At 40.7% G+C, this 12,873-nt stretch overlaps 1 protein-coding gene across 1 annotated transcript in view; it reads right to left on the bottom strand.

Moving 5' to 3' along the window:
- LOC122428712 (calcium-binding mitochondrial carrier protein SCaMC-1-like) overlaps window positions 1-10,634 on the bottom strand; it is a 73,973-nt gene extending 63,339 nt beyond the window's left edge. Inside the window, exons 1-4 of the mRNA XM_043448767.1 lie at window positions 10,523-10,634; window positions 10,299-10,399; window positions 7,623-7,749; window positions 6,522-6,609 (exon numbers count right to left, since the gene is read on the bottom strand). Of these exons, the coding sequence (XP_043304702.1) occupies window positions 6,522-6,609; window positions 7,623-7,749; window positions 10,299-10,399; window positions 10,523-10,634 (428 nt within the window). The remainder of the gene's footprint in view (window positions 1-6,521; window positions 6,610-7,622; window positions 7,750-10,298; window positions 10,400-10,522) is intronic.
- Window positions 10,635-12,873: the final 2,239 nt, after the last annotated feature.

Below are 12,873 nucleotides of genomic sequence, written 5' to 3'. Positions count from 1 at the left end.
TTGGTTATGGATCTCAAAAGGCAATTTTCTTTTTTATGGATATAAAATATATAATGTCAAAAATATCATAAGAAATGCAAATATCAATGGAAATAGAATTTTCATTAATATGAGATAATAGTAAACTAATTTTAAGAATTCTCATCAGGGAATTTCTCAGATCTTTGAATGAAATTAAAAATGTGAAGAAAGATAATGAAATATATCGTTTTGAAATGTGAGGTTCCCAAAATTTCAAAGTTACTTGTTTGAGGTAGCACCCTTTCTCATTTTCCTCAGTGATTATTGCTAATTTTCACACATCTCAAGCCACCAAATCAATTTTTGACTCTCACTCTCAAGCCATGTTGTCTCCCATTTCTCCATAAAACATGAGTATTGAAGTGTTCTCATCTTAAAACCTCTTAACCCCACCTTTCCCACAGTCACCCCTTAGATCTCTGCCTTTGCAGTAACACTCTCTAAAGAGTTGTCTAGGGACATTCCTGGTGGTCCAGTGGTTAAGACTCTAAGCTTTCAATGCAGGGGGCCCAGGTTCAATCCCTGGCCAAGGAAATTAAGATCCATAAACTGCACGGTACAGCCAAAAAATGAGAAGGGCACAGCAACCCATTTCAGTATTCTTGCCTGGAGAATCCCATGGACAGAGGAGCCTGGCAGTCTACAGTCCATGGGGTCGCAAAGAGTCAGACACTACTGAAGTGACTTAGGATGCACGCACATACAGCCAAAAAAATATACATAAATAAATTACTTTATAGAGCTACCTACCTTCTGTCTCCAATTTCTCATTCTCTCTTGAACTCACTCCCATCAGGCTCTCACCACTATTACTACACCAGTATTCTCCATGGCACCAAATTAGTGATCCATTCTCTATCCTCATCTTTACCCTATCAGCAGCATATGACAAAGACAGTTGTCTCCTCCTTGAAACATTTTCTTCATCTGGTTTCCAGAAAAGAGTGTTCTCTTAGCCCTCCTCCTTTTTCTCTGGCTGCTCCTTCTCTGTCTCTTTCACTGGTTTGCCCTCATCTCCACTGCCTCTAAACTTTAGAAAACACCAGGACTCAGAGCATTATACTCTCTCCTTGGTTATCTCTTCCAGTCTCATGGCTTCAAATACCATCTATGGGCCTATGACTTCCAAATGTCTCTCTTGAGCTGAACTCCAGATTCCTATTTCAAGTTGCCCATCTAACATTTCTACTTAGATGTCTGGTTAGCATCTGAAACATAACAAAAACAAACCTGAACTCTGATATCTACTCCATCCCAAACGTGCTTTTCTCACAGTTTTACCCCTCTCAATACATGACAATTCCATTCTTTCAGATGCTCAGGCCAAAAATCTAGGCACCATCCTTGACTATTCTTTTTCTTTTACACCCCACTCACAATTCAGCAGTAAATATTGTGAACATTTCGAAATACATCCAGAATCCAATCACTACTTACCTCCTCCATCTTGGTACAAGCCACCGTCAAATGCTGTCTGTATTATTGCATACCTGTCCTCCCTACTCTCACCCTTGTCCCCCCTATTCTCAACACATCAGCCATAATGATGCTAAAATCTAAAATCATGTCATACCTCTGTCTAAAACCATCTAATGACTTACCAGGGCAAAAGCCAAAGTCCTTGTAATTTCCTGCAAGATCATATGCGATCTGACTCCTGTTTACCTCTTAAAGCTCCTACCACCCTCTTCCTCATTCACTCTATTCCAGACACACTGCTCCCCTCTCAGTGTCCTAACCTTGTCAGATACACTACCTTTCCGGTGACTTTGCTCATGCTACTTCCTTTGCCTAGACTGCTCTTCCCTCAAAGACCATCATGACTCCTTCCTAACTTCTTCAAATCTCTACACAAATGTCACCATCATGGCCTTCCCAATTCACCACATCTAAAACTGCAACTCCCCTATCACTCACATATCCATACTGCTTTCCTCCCTTCTATTGTTTTTCCACTTATCACCATCTAACATAATTTGTTTTTCTACTATTGTCTCCTCTTGGTTATTGTGTGTTCCATAGAGCAGGAATTTCTGCCTGTTTCCTTCACTACTACATCCCTACCATCTACATAAATGTCATGCACTCAGTAAATGAATGAATAAATTTCTCTCTACCCACTTTTATCCTTACCTTCTATGTTCCTAGACTCAGAGAATTACATGTTGACTCTTACTCAAGGACCCTCTCTCTCTCTCTCTTGAGCTATATTGGTCCTACTCCTTCTCAATCATTAATTTCCTTTCTCTACAATATATCCAACAAATGTCTCTCTTTCTCATGGCTACTTCTCCACAAATCTCTCCTATTCTTCAAAAAATTATAAAAATGCAATGTAAAAAGACTTGCTTAGTCGTCGTCTTCTTCTTATCTAAACTTCCCAAATCAGTAAACCACATTCCTCATACCCACCTCCTCACTTCCCATTCGTTCAGTAGCCCTATGCAATCTGACATAACCCTTTACCACCCACTGAAACTGTTTTCACTGAGAGGCCCAGAAATCTCAAATGAGCAGATCCAAGGAATTTTTTTTTTCAATACTTATGTTGCCAGTCCCTCCTGTTAAATCCGATACTCTCCACCCTTGGTTTTTGTGACAATATTAAGTCAGTCAGAAAACATGTATTGATCTGTTAGTACGTTCCAGACACTGTACTAGGCATTGACTATAAAATGATGGATAATATACTTTGGTCCCAGCTTTACAGTCTATTGGGAATACAGAATATGACAGATGAGCCTCTGTAAAGTTGTAAAAGCAAATACCAGCAAAACCAAAAAAGTTTCAGAGGTCAGAGTCACATCTGAACAGAGACCTAACGAATAAGCAGGGGATATCCAAGTGAAGGAGCTGGAATGGTCTCCCAGACAGAAAGAACAGTTTGTACAAGGGCTGAAGGAATGAGACTCCAGGGTGTTTGTTGCTGTTGTTGCTGCTGTTGTTGTTTAAGACTGAAAGCTCAGTCGGCCTGGAGCACAGAGTGGAAGGAGAGTTCTGGATGACAAGGCTAGAGAGTGGGCCAGACCACGTGGAGCCCTGTAGACCACAGAAAGGAAACAAGGTTCCATCTTAACCCTTGGAATAGTATCGATTTTTAACATGGATATGAAAATTCTAAATGAAGTGATAGCAAATCAAATTCCTCTGTATACTTAGAAGAGCAACAAAAATCTAGTTTCTGTGAGTAAATCCAACAAAAGTTATATAAAAGCTTTATAGAGAACATACAACATTTTATTAAAAGACATTAAAGAAGATCTAAAAAGTAAGACATACATAATATTCATGAAACAGAAAATGTAACATCATAAATACATCACTTCTCCCCCAAATGGGTCCATAAATTACATGCAATTGCAATCAAAATTCCAAAAGGGGGGAATTAAATTCCTGGTGGTCCAGTGGTTAGGAGTCCACACTTGCAGGGCAGGGGTCACAGGTTCAATCCCTGGTTGGGGAACTAAGAATCCCACATGCTGCAAGGTGCAGCAAAAAAAAGTTTCAAAAGGGGTACGTGAGTGTATGTATGCACATGTGCATATTTGTATATGTATCCGAATAAGATGATTCTGAAATGTATATAGAAGATTAAAGGGCCAAGAATAGCATTGACATTATTGAAAATGAAGAAAGTAAAACCAGATATCAAGATGTATCCTAAAGTGATAGCAATTAGGAGATGGTAACGATGCATAACAGACAACAGCCAATGTAATAAAATAGATGAGAAACACATCCATATACAGATGGAAATTTAATAATATGACAGAGGTAAGCATTTCAAATTGTGGGGAAAAGATGAGACCAGTCAATTAATGGTGATAGAACAACAGACCATATAGAAAAAATGAAACTGGACATGTAATTTTATAATATACATGAACATCAATTACAGATGAATTAAAGAACTAAATGTAAAATTATAAAAATAAGATATACATTAAAATTTTTATATCCCAGGATAAGGAAGAATCTTTCAAGGTGTTAAAAGCACATGCATAAAAGAAAAAGGTGGACAAATATGACTACATTAAAGCTGAAATTTTCTGCACAATGACAAAAACACAAAAAAATGAATTTAGAATAAGAAGCAAGCTGGGAAAAGACATTTGCAGCACATATAACCATCATAGAATTAACACCCAGAATTTATGAAAGAACAGCTAGCTACAAGCCATTAAGAAAACGATGACTAATTCAGCTTAAAAGTAGGCAAAATACTTAACTTACATAATTCATAGGGAGGTAATATCCAAATGGCCAGCTAATACATTAAAAGATGTTCAGACTCACTAGCAATGAGGAATATAAGTAAATTAAATCAAATTATATTAAAACAACAGGACACTATTTCTGACCCATGGGTTTGGAAAATATTTAAATATTAGAAGACTATAGTATCAAGTAATAGGAAGGATATACATTTCTAGTAAAATACTAAATTGGTACAACCACTTTGGATAAAATTTGTAATATCTAATTAAAGGTCTGTACACCCTACAGTCAAGCAACTTGACTGCAAGTAATAAACAAGATGATGTATACGAGACTATTCATTCCAGCATTGTTTTGTACTAATAACAAAACAAAATTTTTTAAAAACCTAAATTCTATCATCATAAGGAGAATTCATAAGTAAACTGAATCATATACATTAAATAGAAGCTGTACACTGACTAAAATGATTGATGCTATAGGCATCAACATCAACAAATCTCTAAAATATAATATTTAGAAAAAGTGATTTAAAAAATATGCAGCATGCCACCATTTAAATAATGTCTTAAAATATGAGAAACAGTATCATACTTTAAGGATATGTATGTAGTAAAATATACACAGAGATAAAAATGTGTATGGGGATAAGTTCATGATAGTAGTTACTTCTGGCAGAAGAGAAGGAAATGGGTTTAAAGACACTGAAAACTTCAGCTGTCTGTAATGTTTTATTTATTTGAAAAATCTGAACCAAATATGGCAAAATGTTAAATATGACAAATCCAGTGATGGTATGGTTGTTTGTGATAAAACTCTCTGTTGGTCTGTCTCTATTGGTCTGTATGTTTCTTGAATGAAACAGTTCATAACAAGTTAGCTTTATCTCAGGAATGTTTAATGTCAGATCTACTACTATAGCATATTAAATAAATAAGTCAAGTGAAGGGTTTCCCTGGTGGCTCAGTGGTAAAGAATCCACCTGCCAGTGCAGGAGACACAGGTTTGATCCCTGATCCAGGAAGATCCTACATGCCTCGGAGCAACTAAGCCTGGGCACCACAGCCGAGCCTGTGCTGGAGAGCCCAGGAGCTGCAGCCGCTGAGCCTGAGCACTTCAGAGCTCATGCTCCCAACAAGAGAAGCCACAGCAATGAGAAGCCTGCGCACCGCAACTAGAGAGTAGCCCGGACTCGCCACAAATAGAGAAGCCCGTGCAGCAATGAAGACCCAGCACAGCCAAAAGTAAGTTTTTAAAAAATAGGTTAAGTGAAAAAAGCTGTATAGTTGACAAAATTCAGTTCTCTTTCCTAATAGAGATACTTTCCTTCAGTGTTTTCTTATGTGTCCCTATCATAACTTTCGCCACTCTGCAACTCAGCTCCCCTCAGCCCCATAAACTATTAGCTCTGCAAGGATGGGCACCAGGACCATACCGTTTATACCACTGAATCCTCACTGGCTACTGCATGTGTGGCAAAAAGCATCAATCAATATCTGACTGATAGATGACTTGATTGGTTGGATGCTTGATGGATTGACTAATAGTATAAAGTATATGATCTTATAAAAAAATAATAGATATATACATAAATATAAAATAGATATAAAATTATATCAGTGGATTAATATTGCAGAGGTGGATTATGGTGACCTTGAGCAAGTTACTTAACCTCAGTAGAACAAGGAAAATAATAGACTTTTCCTCTAAAGTCTTAAGAGACTTAAAGCAGATAATATATCATGTAGAAGAGTGATAGCAAACAGATGATTAGGAGCCATTATTCATGTTTTCATAAAATTTCCATAGTTTTCACTTTCATAATGAAAAAGCTGTTTGTGTTTTTTGTTTATTTGTTTGCTTGTGGGGTTTTTTTTCCCTTTTTTTGGCTGTACTGTACAGTGTGAGGGATATTAGTTCCCCAACCAGAGATTGAACCCATAACCCCTGCAGTGAAAGCACAGAGTCCTAACCACTGGACTGCAAGGGAAGTCCCAAAAAGGTTTTAAAGAAAGAAAGTGAAGTCGCTCAGTCGTGTTCAACTCTTTGTGACCCCATGGACCGTAGCCCACCAAACTCCTCCATCCATGGGATTTTCCGGGCAAGAATACTGGAATGGGTTGTCATTTCCTTCTCCAGAGGATCTTCCTGACCCAGGAATTGAACCCAAGTCTCCTGCATTGTAGGCAGACTCTTTACTGTCTAAGCCACAAGGGAAGCCCAAAAGGTTTTAAAGTAAATAAAAATTAATTTTAAAATGTATATAATATGTAAGGGCTGACCTTTCAAGAATCTTCAATGCCTTTTTTTCAGAAATATGTATACATATTAAGTTGAGACTATTGATAATTTCTGAAGGATCAATCACTCCTTTAAAGGAATAAAGAAAATGAGCATCAACTGGAAGGTTTGAAAATATGCAGAGGCAAACAGTAAAGCAGTATTAAGCACATTATCACAACATGCCATAAAACATCAACATCCCAATTATGTTTTCTACTTGCTGAGACAAAGAGACTGGAAAGTCCATATAATATTTCCTATATTAATAAATAAAAAGTTTATCTCCAATATTGCTTAAATAAGTCATTCTTGTCTCTTTTCTTTCCCTCAACCTACTACACATTCAACCACCAAATGTGGTCTGTTCTGTGCCTAAGTGTTTCCCAAGTCATTTATTCCCATCAACCCAGTCCCACAGTGGTTCAAGATGCCAGTCCATGCTCTACACAAATATGATGGTGTTACTACCCCTACTATTGAAAACTCTTCAGAGGCTTCCCACCTCATTCCCCTTTATGATCAAGTCCAGAAACCTTCCCAGACCCCAAGGCCCTCCAAGACCCTACCTGTGCCAGCCTCCCAGCCTCATCTCTGACACGCTCAGCTCTCTCAGCTTCACCCTCTGACAGCTCTCAGCTCCACCCTTACTGGTCTTCCTCTAGTCCCTCAGACATGACCTACTCCCCCGGGGGGACCACAGCCTCCCAACAAGCTATTTCCTCTGCCTGGACCATTCTTCCCTACTCTTCACTAGGGTAACTTCTACTGATCTTTCCAGACTCAGCTTAACCACCATTGCCACATGGAGCTTCATGCAAAAACCTTACCAAAATGAAACAAATATTTCTCAGATCTTTAGTAAAAAGCATATTACTCAAAGGGTATAATCTTTTTGTTGGTGGTTTTCTTTTTGAAAGGTAGTATGTAAATAAAAATGACATCATTTAAAAATATTTCTTAAAAGTAATAATAAAACAAGTGGCAGAATTAAATAAATGAGTTTTCAATAACCTTTCAGAGAAGCCAAACACCTAAAAATAAACCTTTACTAAAACACAATTAATTTTCTGATAAGATTACTACTTGTATTAAAAACAAACCATCATTATTTGTGTCCAAACTCTTAAAAGTCAATTTCATGTTTATCTCATTATCTTGTATGTACTGCATAAATGTGCCAAGGTCCAGCAGATTATGCTCATTAACATCAACAGATTTTAAAATTATCTCCAAGAAAGAAAAAATGATATTAGAGATACATTCACACAAGGTAGATAACAAATTACAGCATTCAAGTATTTATATATTTATCACATGTAATGGAACAACAGACTGGTTCCAAATAGGAAAAGGAGTACGTCAAGGCTGTATATTGTCACCCTGCTTATTTAACTTATATACAGAGTACATCATGAGAAACACTGGGCTGGAAGAAGCACAAGCTGGAATCAAGATTGCTGGGAGAAATATCAATAACCTCAGATATGCAGATGACACCACCCTTAGGCAGAAAGTGAAGAGGAACTAAAGAGCCTCTTGATGAAAGTGAAAGAGCAGAGTGAAAAAGTTGGCTTAAAGCTCAACATTTAGAAAACTAAGATCATGGCATCTGGTCCCATCACTTCAAGGGAAATAGATGGGGAAACAGTGGAAACAGTGACAGACTTTATTTTGGGGGGCTCCAAAATCACTGCAGATGGTGATTGCAGCCATGAAATTAAAAGATGCTTACTCCTTGGAAGGAAAGTTATGACCAATCTGGATAGCATATTAAAAAGCAGAGACATTACTTTGCCAACAAAGGTCCGTCTAGTCAAGGCTATGGTTTTTCTAGTGGTCATCTATGGATATGAGAGTTGGACTGTGAAGAAAGCTGAGCGCCGAAAAATTGATGCTTTTGAACTGTGGTGTTGAAGACTCTTGAGAGTCCCTTGGACTGCAAGGAGATCCAACCAGTCCATCCTAAAGGAGATCAGTCCTGGGTGTTCATTGGAAGGACTGATGCTGATGTTGAAACTACAGTACTTTGGCCACCTCATGCGAAGAGATGACTCATTGGAAAAGACCCTGATGCTGGGAGGGATTGGGGGCAGGAGGAGAAGGGGAGACAGAGGATGAGATGGCTGGATGGCATCACCAACTCAATGGACACGGGTTTGGGTGGACTCCCGGAGCTGGTGATGGACAGAGAGGCCTGGCGTGCTGTGGTCATGGGGTTGCAAAGAGTTGGACATGACTGAGCAACTGAACTGACTCACTCACGCACTACATCCTTCACATCACATACATACATCCCCCACTGTCACAACCATCCAAAATGTCATATGTCTCTGAGGGACAAAATCACCCCTACATGAGAACCATTGAGATAAATGAATAGAAGATAAATTGACAGGCTGCTAAAGCAGAAGACCCAGCTCCTGCCTGAGAAGAGAGAAGGAATAACAAGATTCTGGGGCTTCATTCTGCAAGAAAGCATAACTTCATCTGTTTGTTTGCTGATTCTGTGCAACACAAAGTGAGTGCAACAAAAAGCCTTGGACACACAGAATCCAGTGAAAGCAATACATGTTATATAAAATTAGGACTGGAATCTGTGGTTGGTTGGGCCTTAGGGATCAAACCATCAGTTTCCATAACAAAAATGTTAGATAGCATTAATCCATCCCTCATTTCTCTGGCATACACTGTATAAATCCTAAGAACTATGGTGCATAAACTACATGTTACTGTGCTGACTGTATGTTTTTTCTAGATTCAGTGTTCTCTGCTCTCACATCCATCATTCAATTCAAGCCTACCAGATGGAAACTTATTAAATACTATTTCCCGTAATTGAATGTAATTCAGTTGCCTCACAAGGAAAAGATTTCTATAAAGCCTGGTGTATTGTCACCTTTTCAAACTCATGTGCACACATGTTCCCATGCTGCTGCTGAAGCTACTAGCCTCTTAGAGAAGCTTTAAGTAAAACAAAGACTTTATTTTTACTGTAACTTAGCTGGTTAAACATACAGTTGTGGAAATGAGGACCCTCTGAGAATACAATAGTGAGTATTGATATTGTCATGTGTTGAGCTTAAGGATAACTTTACCGTGTAAGGTACAGGGCAGTACAGTGACTTCTAAGTGTAGGGTTAAACCAGCAAGTATTGGTTTTAACTGAGGTTTCCCAGGTGGCTCAGTGTAAAGCATCCGCCTGCCAATGAAGGAGTGGCAAAACACGTGGGTTTAATCCCTGGATCTGGAAGATCCAATGGAGAACTAAATGGCAACCCACTCCAGTATTCTGAGTAGCAAGTGCCCACGCAGGGAATTCCCAAAGGTCTAGGCGGGGAGCTGTCGCCCTTCAGTGCAGGCCCCACTTCCCAAGCTATGGGACGCCCTCGCGTAGAGATCAGGAGGAGCCATCAAGACGGACTCTTGGAGTTTCCAAGAGCGAAACGAATTTGCGCCCAGGCCCAGGCAGTCGGCTTCCTGCAGGGGTTCCGTTAACCTGTAGGAACGCCTAGCGGACCTTTTGTGTTTCGATGGCTTGGACCCTATTTTTAGGTAAGACTGCTACATGTTTCACCGGAGCAGCTCACTCATAGGACAGAAACGTATGGAAAAATGTTCTACCAGCGGGCTGTCTCTGGTGAAGCAGCTCACACCAAAAAACCTCTGGGGACTGGGCCCCGAAGAGATGAGGGGGTCTTCACCACCCCCACCGCCATATCACCCCTGCAGAGCCTCCCGCCCCGCACTCCCTGAGGCCTGAACGCAGCGAGACCCACCTCCTCCCCGCCCGGAGGGAAGCCCAGGGCCTCCAGTCCTTCCTGCAGTTCCCCGATGTCCACCATCCCGTCCCCGCGGCGGCCCGGCTTCTGGAAAAGCTCTTAGAAACGGCTGTCGAGAACTCGTGTTCCTGGCCAGCCACGATGGGCGGCAGGAAGCCCCCTCTGCCGCGCAGCATGGTTATGCAGCGCCAAGGGAACCCCGAGAAGTGGGAAAGCCCCACCCGCGGGCCGAGCCGGGAGCCTCCGAGGGGGCAGCCCTGTGGGCAGCGAAGCAACTGCCCCTGGAACGCGTGTCCAACGCCTCTGGGTTCCTCGCCAGCGGGCGAGGAACATCCCCTTGGTTCCGGGTTTCCTTCTGCCAGTCTTCTTTGTTGTTTTTTTTTTTAGTTGAGGTTAATGTTTGGCTGGGGATTCCCAGATAGAACAGTCTTAATTGAAACTTTAAAGTGACTGAGGGTAGTCCCAGGGTTGTAAATTTTTAGGGGAGTTTTTTGGGGGTTTTGTTTTGTTTTGTTTTTGGTTTTGTGCTCAGAGCCGAGGTTGATGGAGATCAGCCTCCATGAAGCTGCTGCTGCTGCTGCTGCTGCTAAATCACTTCAGTCATGTCCGACTCTGTGCGACCCCATAGACCGCAGCCCACCAGGCTCCCCCGTCCCTGGGATTCTCCAGGCAGGAACACTGGAGTCGGTTCCATGAAGCTACCCTAGGTCTATTCTCTCTCTTCCTTTTTCTAGGCCAAAGCTTCATCTCCCATTCCCATGGAGTTGTTGAAATATAGTAACCAAGAGAGAAAATATGAGGACTTCTTTTTGTATTTATAAAAGGGGAAAAATAAGCTTTCTAATATTTAACATGAACTGACATTTGCACATATATACAATATTTAAGTAAGTATACCAAAAATGACGGTGATTGAACAAAGAAATTTATCTAGTGTAATGGAAGCCATCATCCAGTCAATGGGCCAGTGAGCTACTTGAAGGGTTGGCAAGAAAATCAGCAGCGGTCAAGGAACCATCAGGAGCACTGCTCAAACTGAAAGAACAGAGAAGACACAGCAGTGGAACAATGGAGGCAGCACTGGACACAGACAGGAGACTGACTGATGCCAACCAGTGTGCTCTCAGAATCTGCACAGGCCGCGTGTCCCTTAGTCTCAATGCTGCAGAATTCACAAGTAAGCCACATCCCTCCCTCAGACCTCCACATGCCCTCTTAGGGGGAGAACTAGTGAATCTTTCCATCCAAAAGGAGGTAGATACTATCTAAAGCAGAGTCCCCAGCCTCCAGGATCTAATGCCTGAAGATCTGAGGTGGAGCTGATGTAATAATAGTAGAAATAAAGCCCACAATAAATGTAATGCACTTGAATCACCGAGGAACCATCCCCCAGCCCCAGTCCAGGAGAAAAAGTCTTCCACAAAACTGGTCCCTAGTGCCTAAAAGGTTGGGGACCACCGATCTGAAGGGGCTAATTCTGAGTCTAAGCTTTAAAAGAAATTAGATACTTGGTTAACTTTTCACCCCATTATCTAACAGATGGGGTCAGGAGAAAGAGCAGTTTAGGCAAATAAAGTACATTTTCTGTACATATCTGAATTTAATATGAGCTGAGATTTAGAAGTCTTTATCCCATTGGTAGGGCTTCCGTGGTGGCTCAGCTAGTTAAGAATCCGCCTGCAATGTGGGAGACCTGGGTTTGATCCCCTGGGATTAGCTCCCTTATAAAAAAGATTATGGCGAGATCCCTTGCTACTTCCTCCTGTGAGGACACAGCTAGAAGACAGCATCTACAAACCAGGAAGTAGGCCCTCACCTGACACTGAATCTGCCAGTACCTTGATCTTAGACTTTCCAGCTTGGTTGATAAGACGCCCAGTCTGTGACATTCAGTTACAGCAGCACTCCCAGGCTCAGACAGCACCAAAAACAGTACCAAAGACAGTACCAAAAACCTTTAGGTTTCTGGCATGAGACACCATGGAGATGGAATTGTCGATCTCTGAGGTGAAGGAGATTGTTTGGAGATAAGATCAAGAGTTCAATCCCAGACATGCTAAGTTTAAGATAACTGTGAATCAAACAAGTGTCAAAATTGCATGCACAGCTCAGAAAAGAAGTCCAGGCTGGAAATAATCAACATAAATTTGTAAGTCATTGGTATACAGACAGTTTTTAAAGATATAGGAAAAAAGAACATCACTTTAAAAGTACGGAGTAAGAAGAAGGCCCTAGATTGAGCTCTGGGAAACTAAATTGTAGATGTCAAGTGCAGGCCACAGAGCCGGTACAAAGTTTAGGCTCAAATTCAAGCTGCCTGCATTTGAGTCACCTGGAGCAAGTTACATCATTTCTCTGAGCCTCAGTTTCCTCATCAGTACCAGGTCTGTCTCAACAGTCTGTTGTAGGATTAAGTAGAAAAGCAAAAAAAAAAAACCTAACATGGGGCCTAGCACATAAAAAAGCACTTTATAAATGATAGTTGTTATTTTTATTTATATTAAAGGAGACTGAGAAAGAGCCTTCAGAGACATAGGGGAAAACAGGCAAGCGTTAAAGAAACCATAAGAAG

This window comes from Cervus canadensis, chromosome 2 (assembly GCF_019320065.1).
Source record: "Cervus canadensis isolate Bull #8, Minnesota chromosome 2, ASM1932006v1, whole genome shotgun sequence".
NCBI lineage: Eukaryota > Metazoa > Chordata > Mammalia > Artiodactyla > Cervidae > Cervus > Cervus canadensis.
Note: the sequence above shows the minus strand (reverse complement) of the source record. Positions and strands in the feature narration are given on the sequence as shown.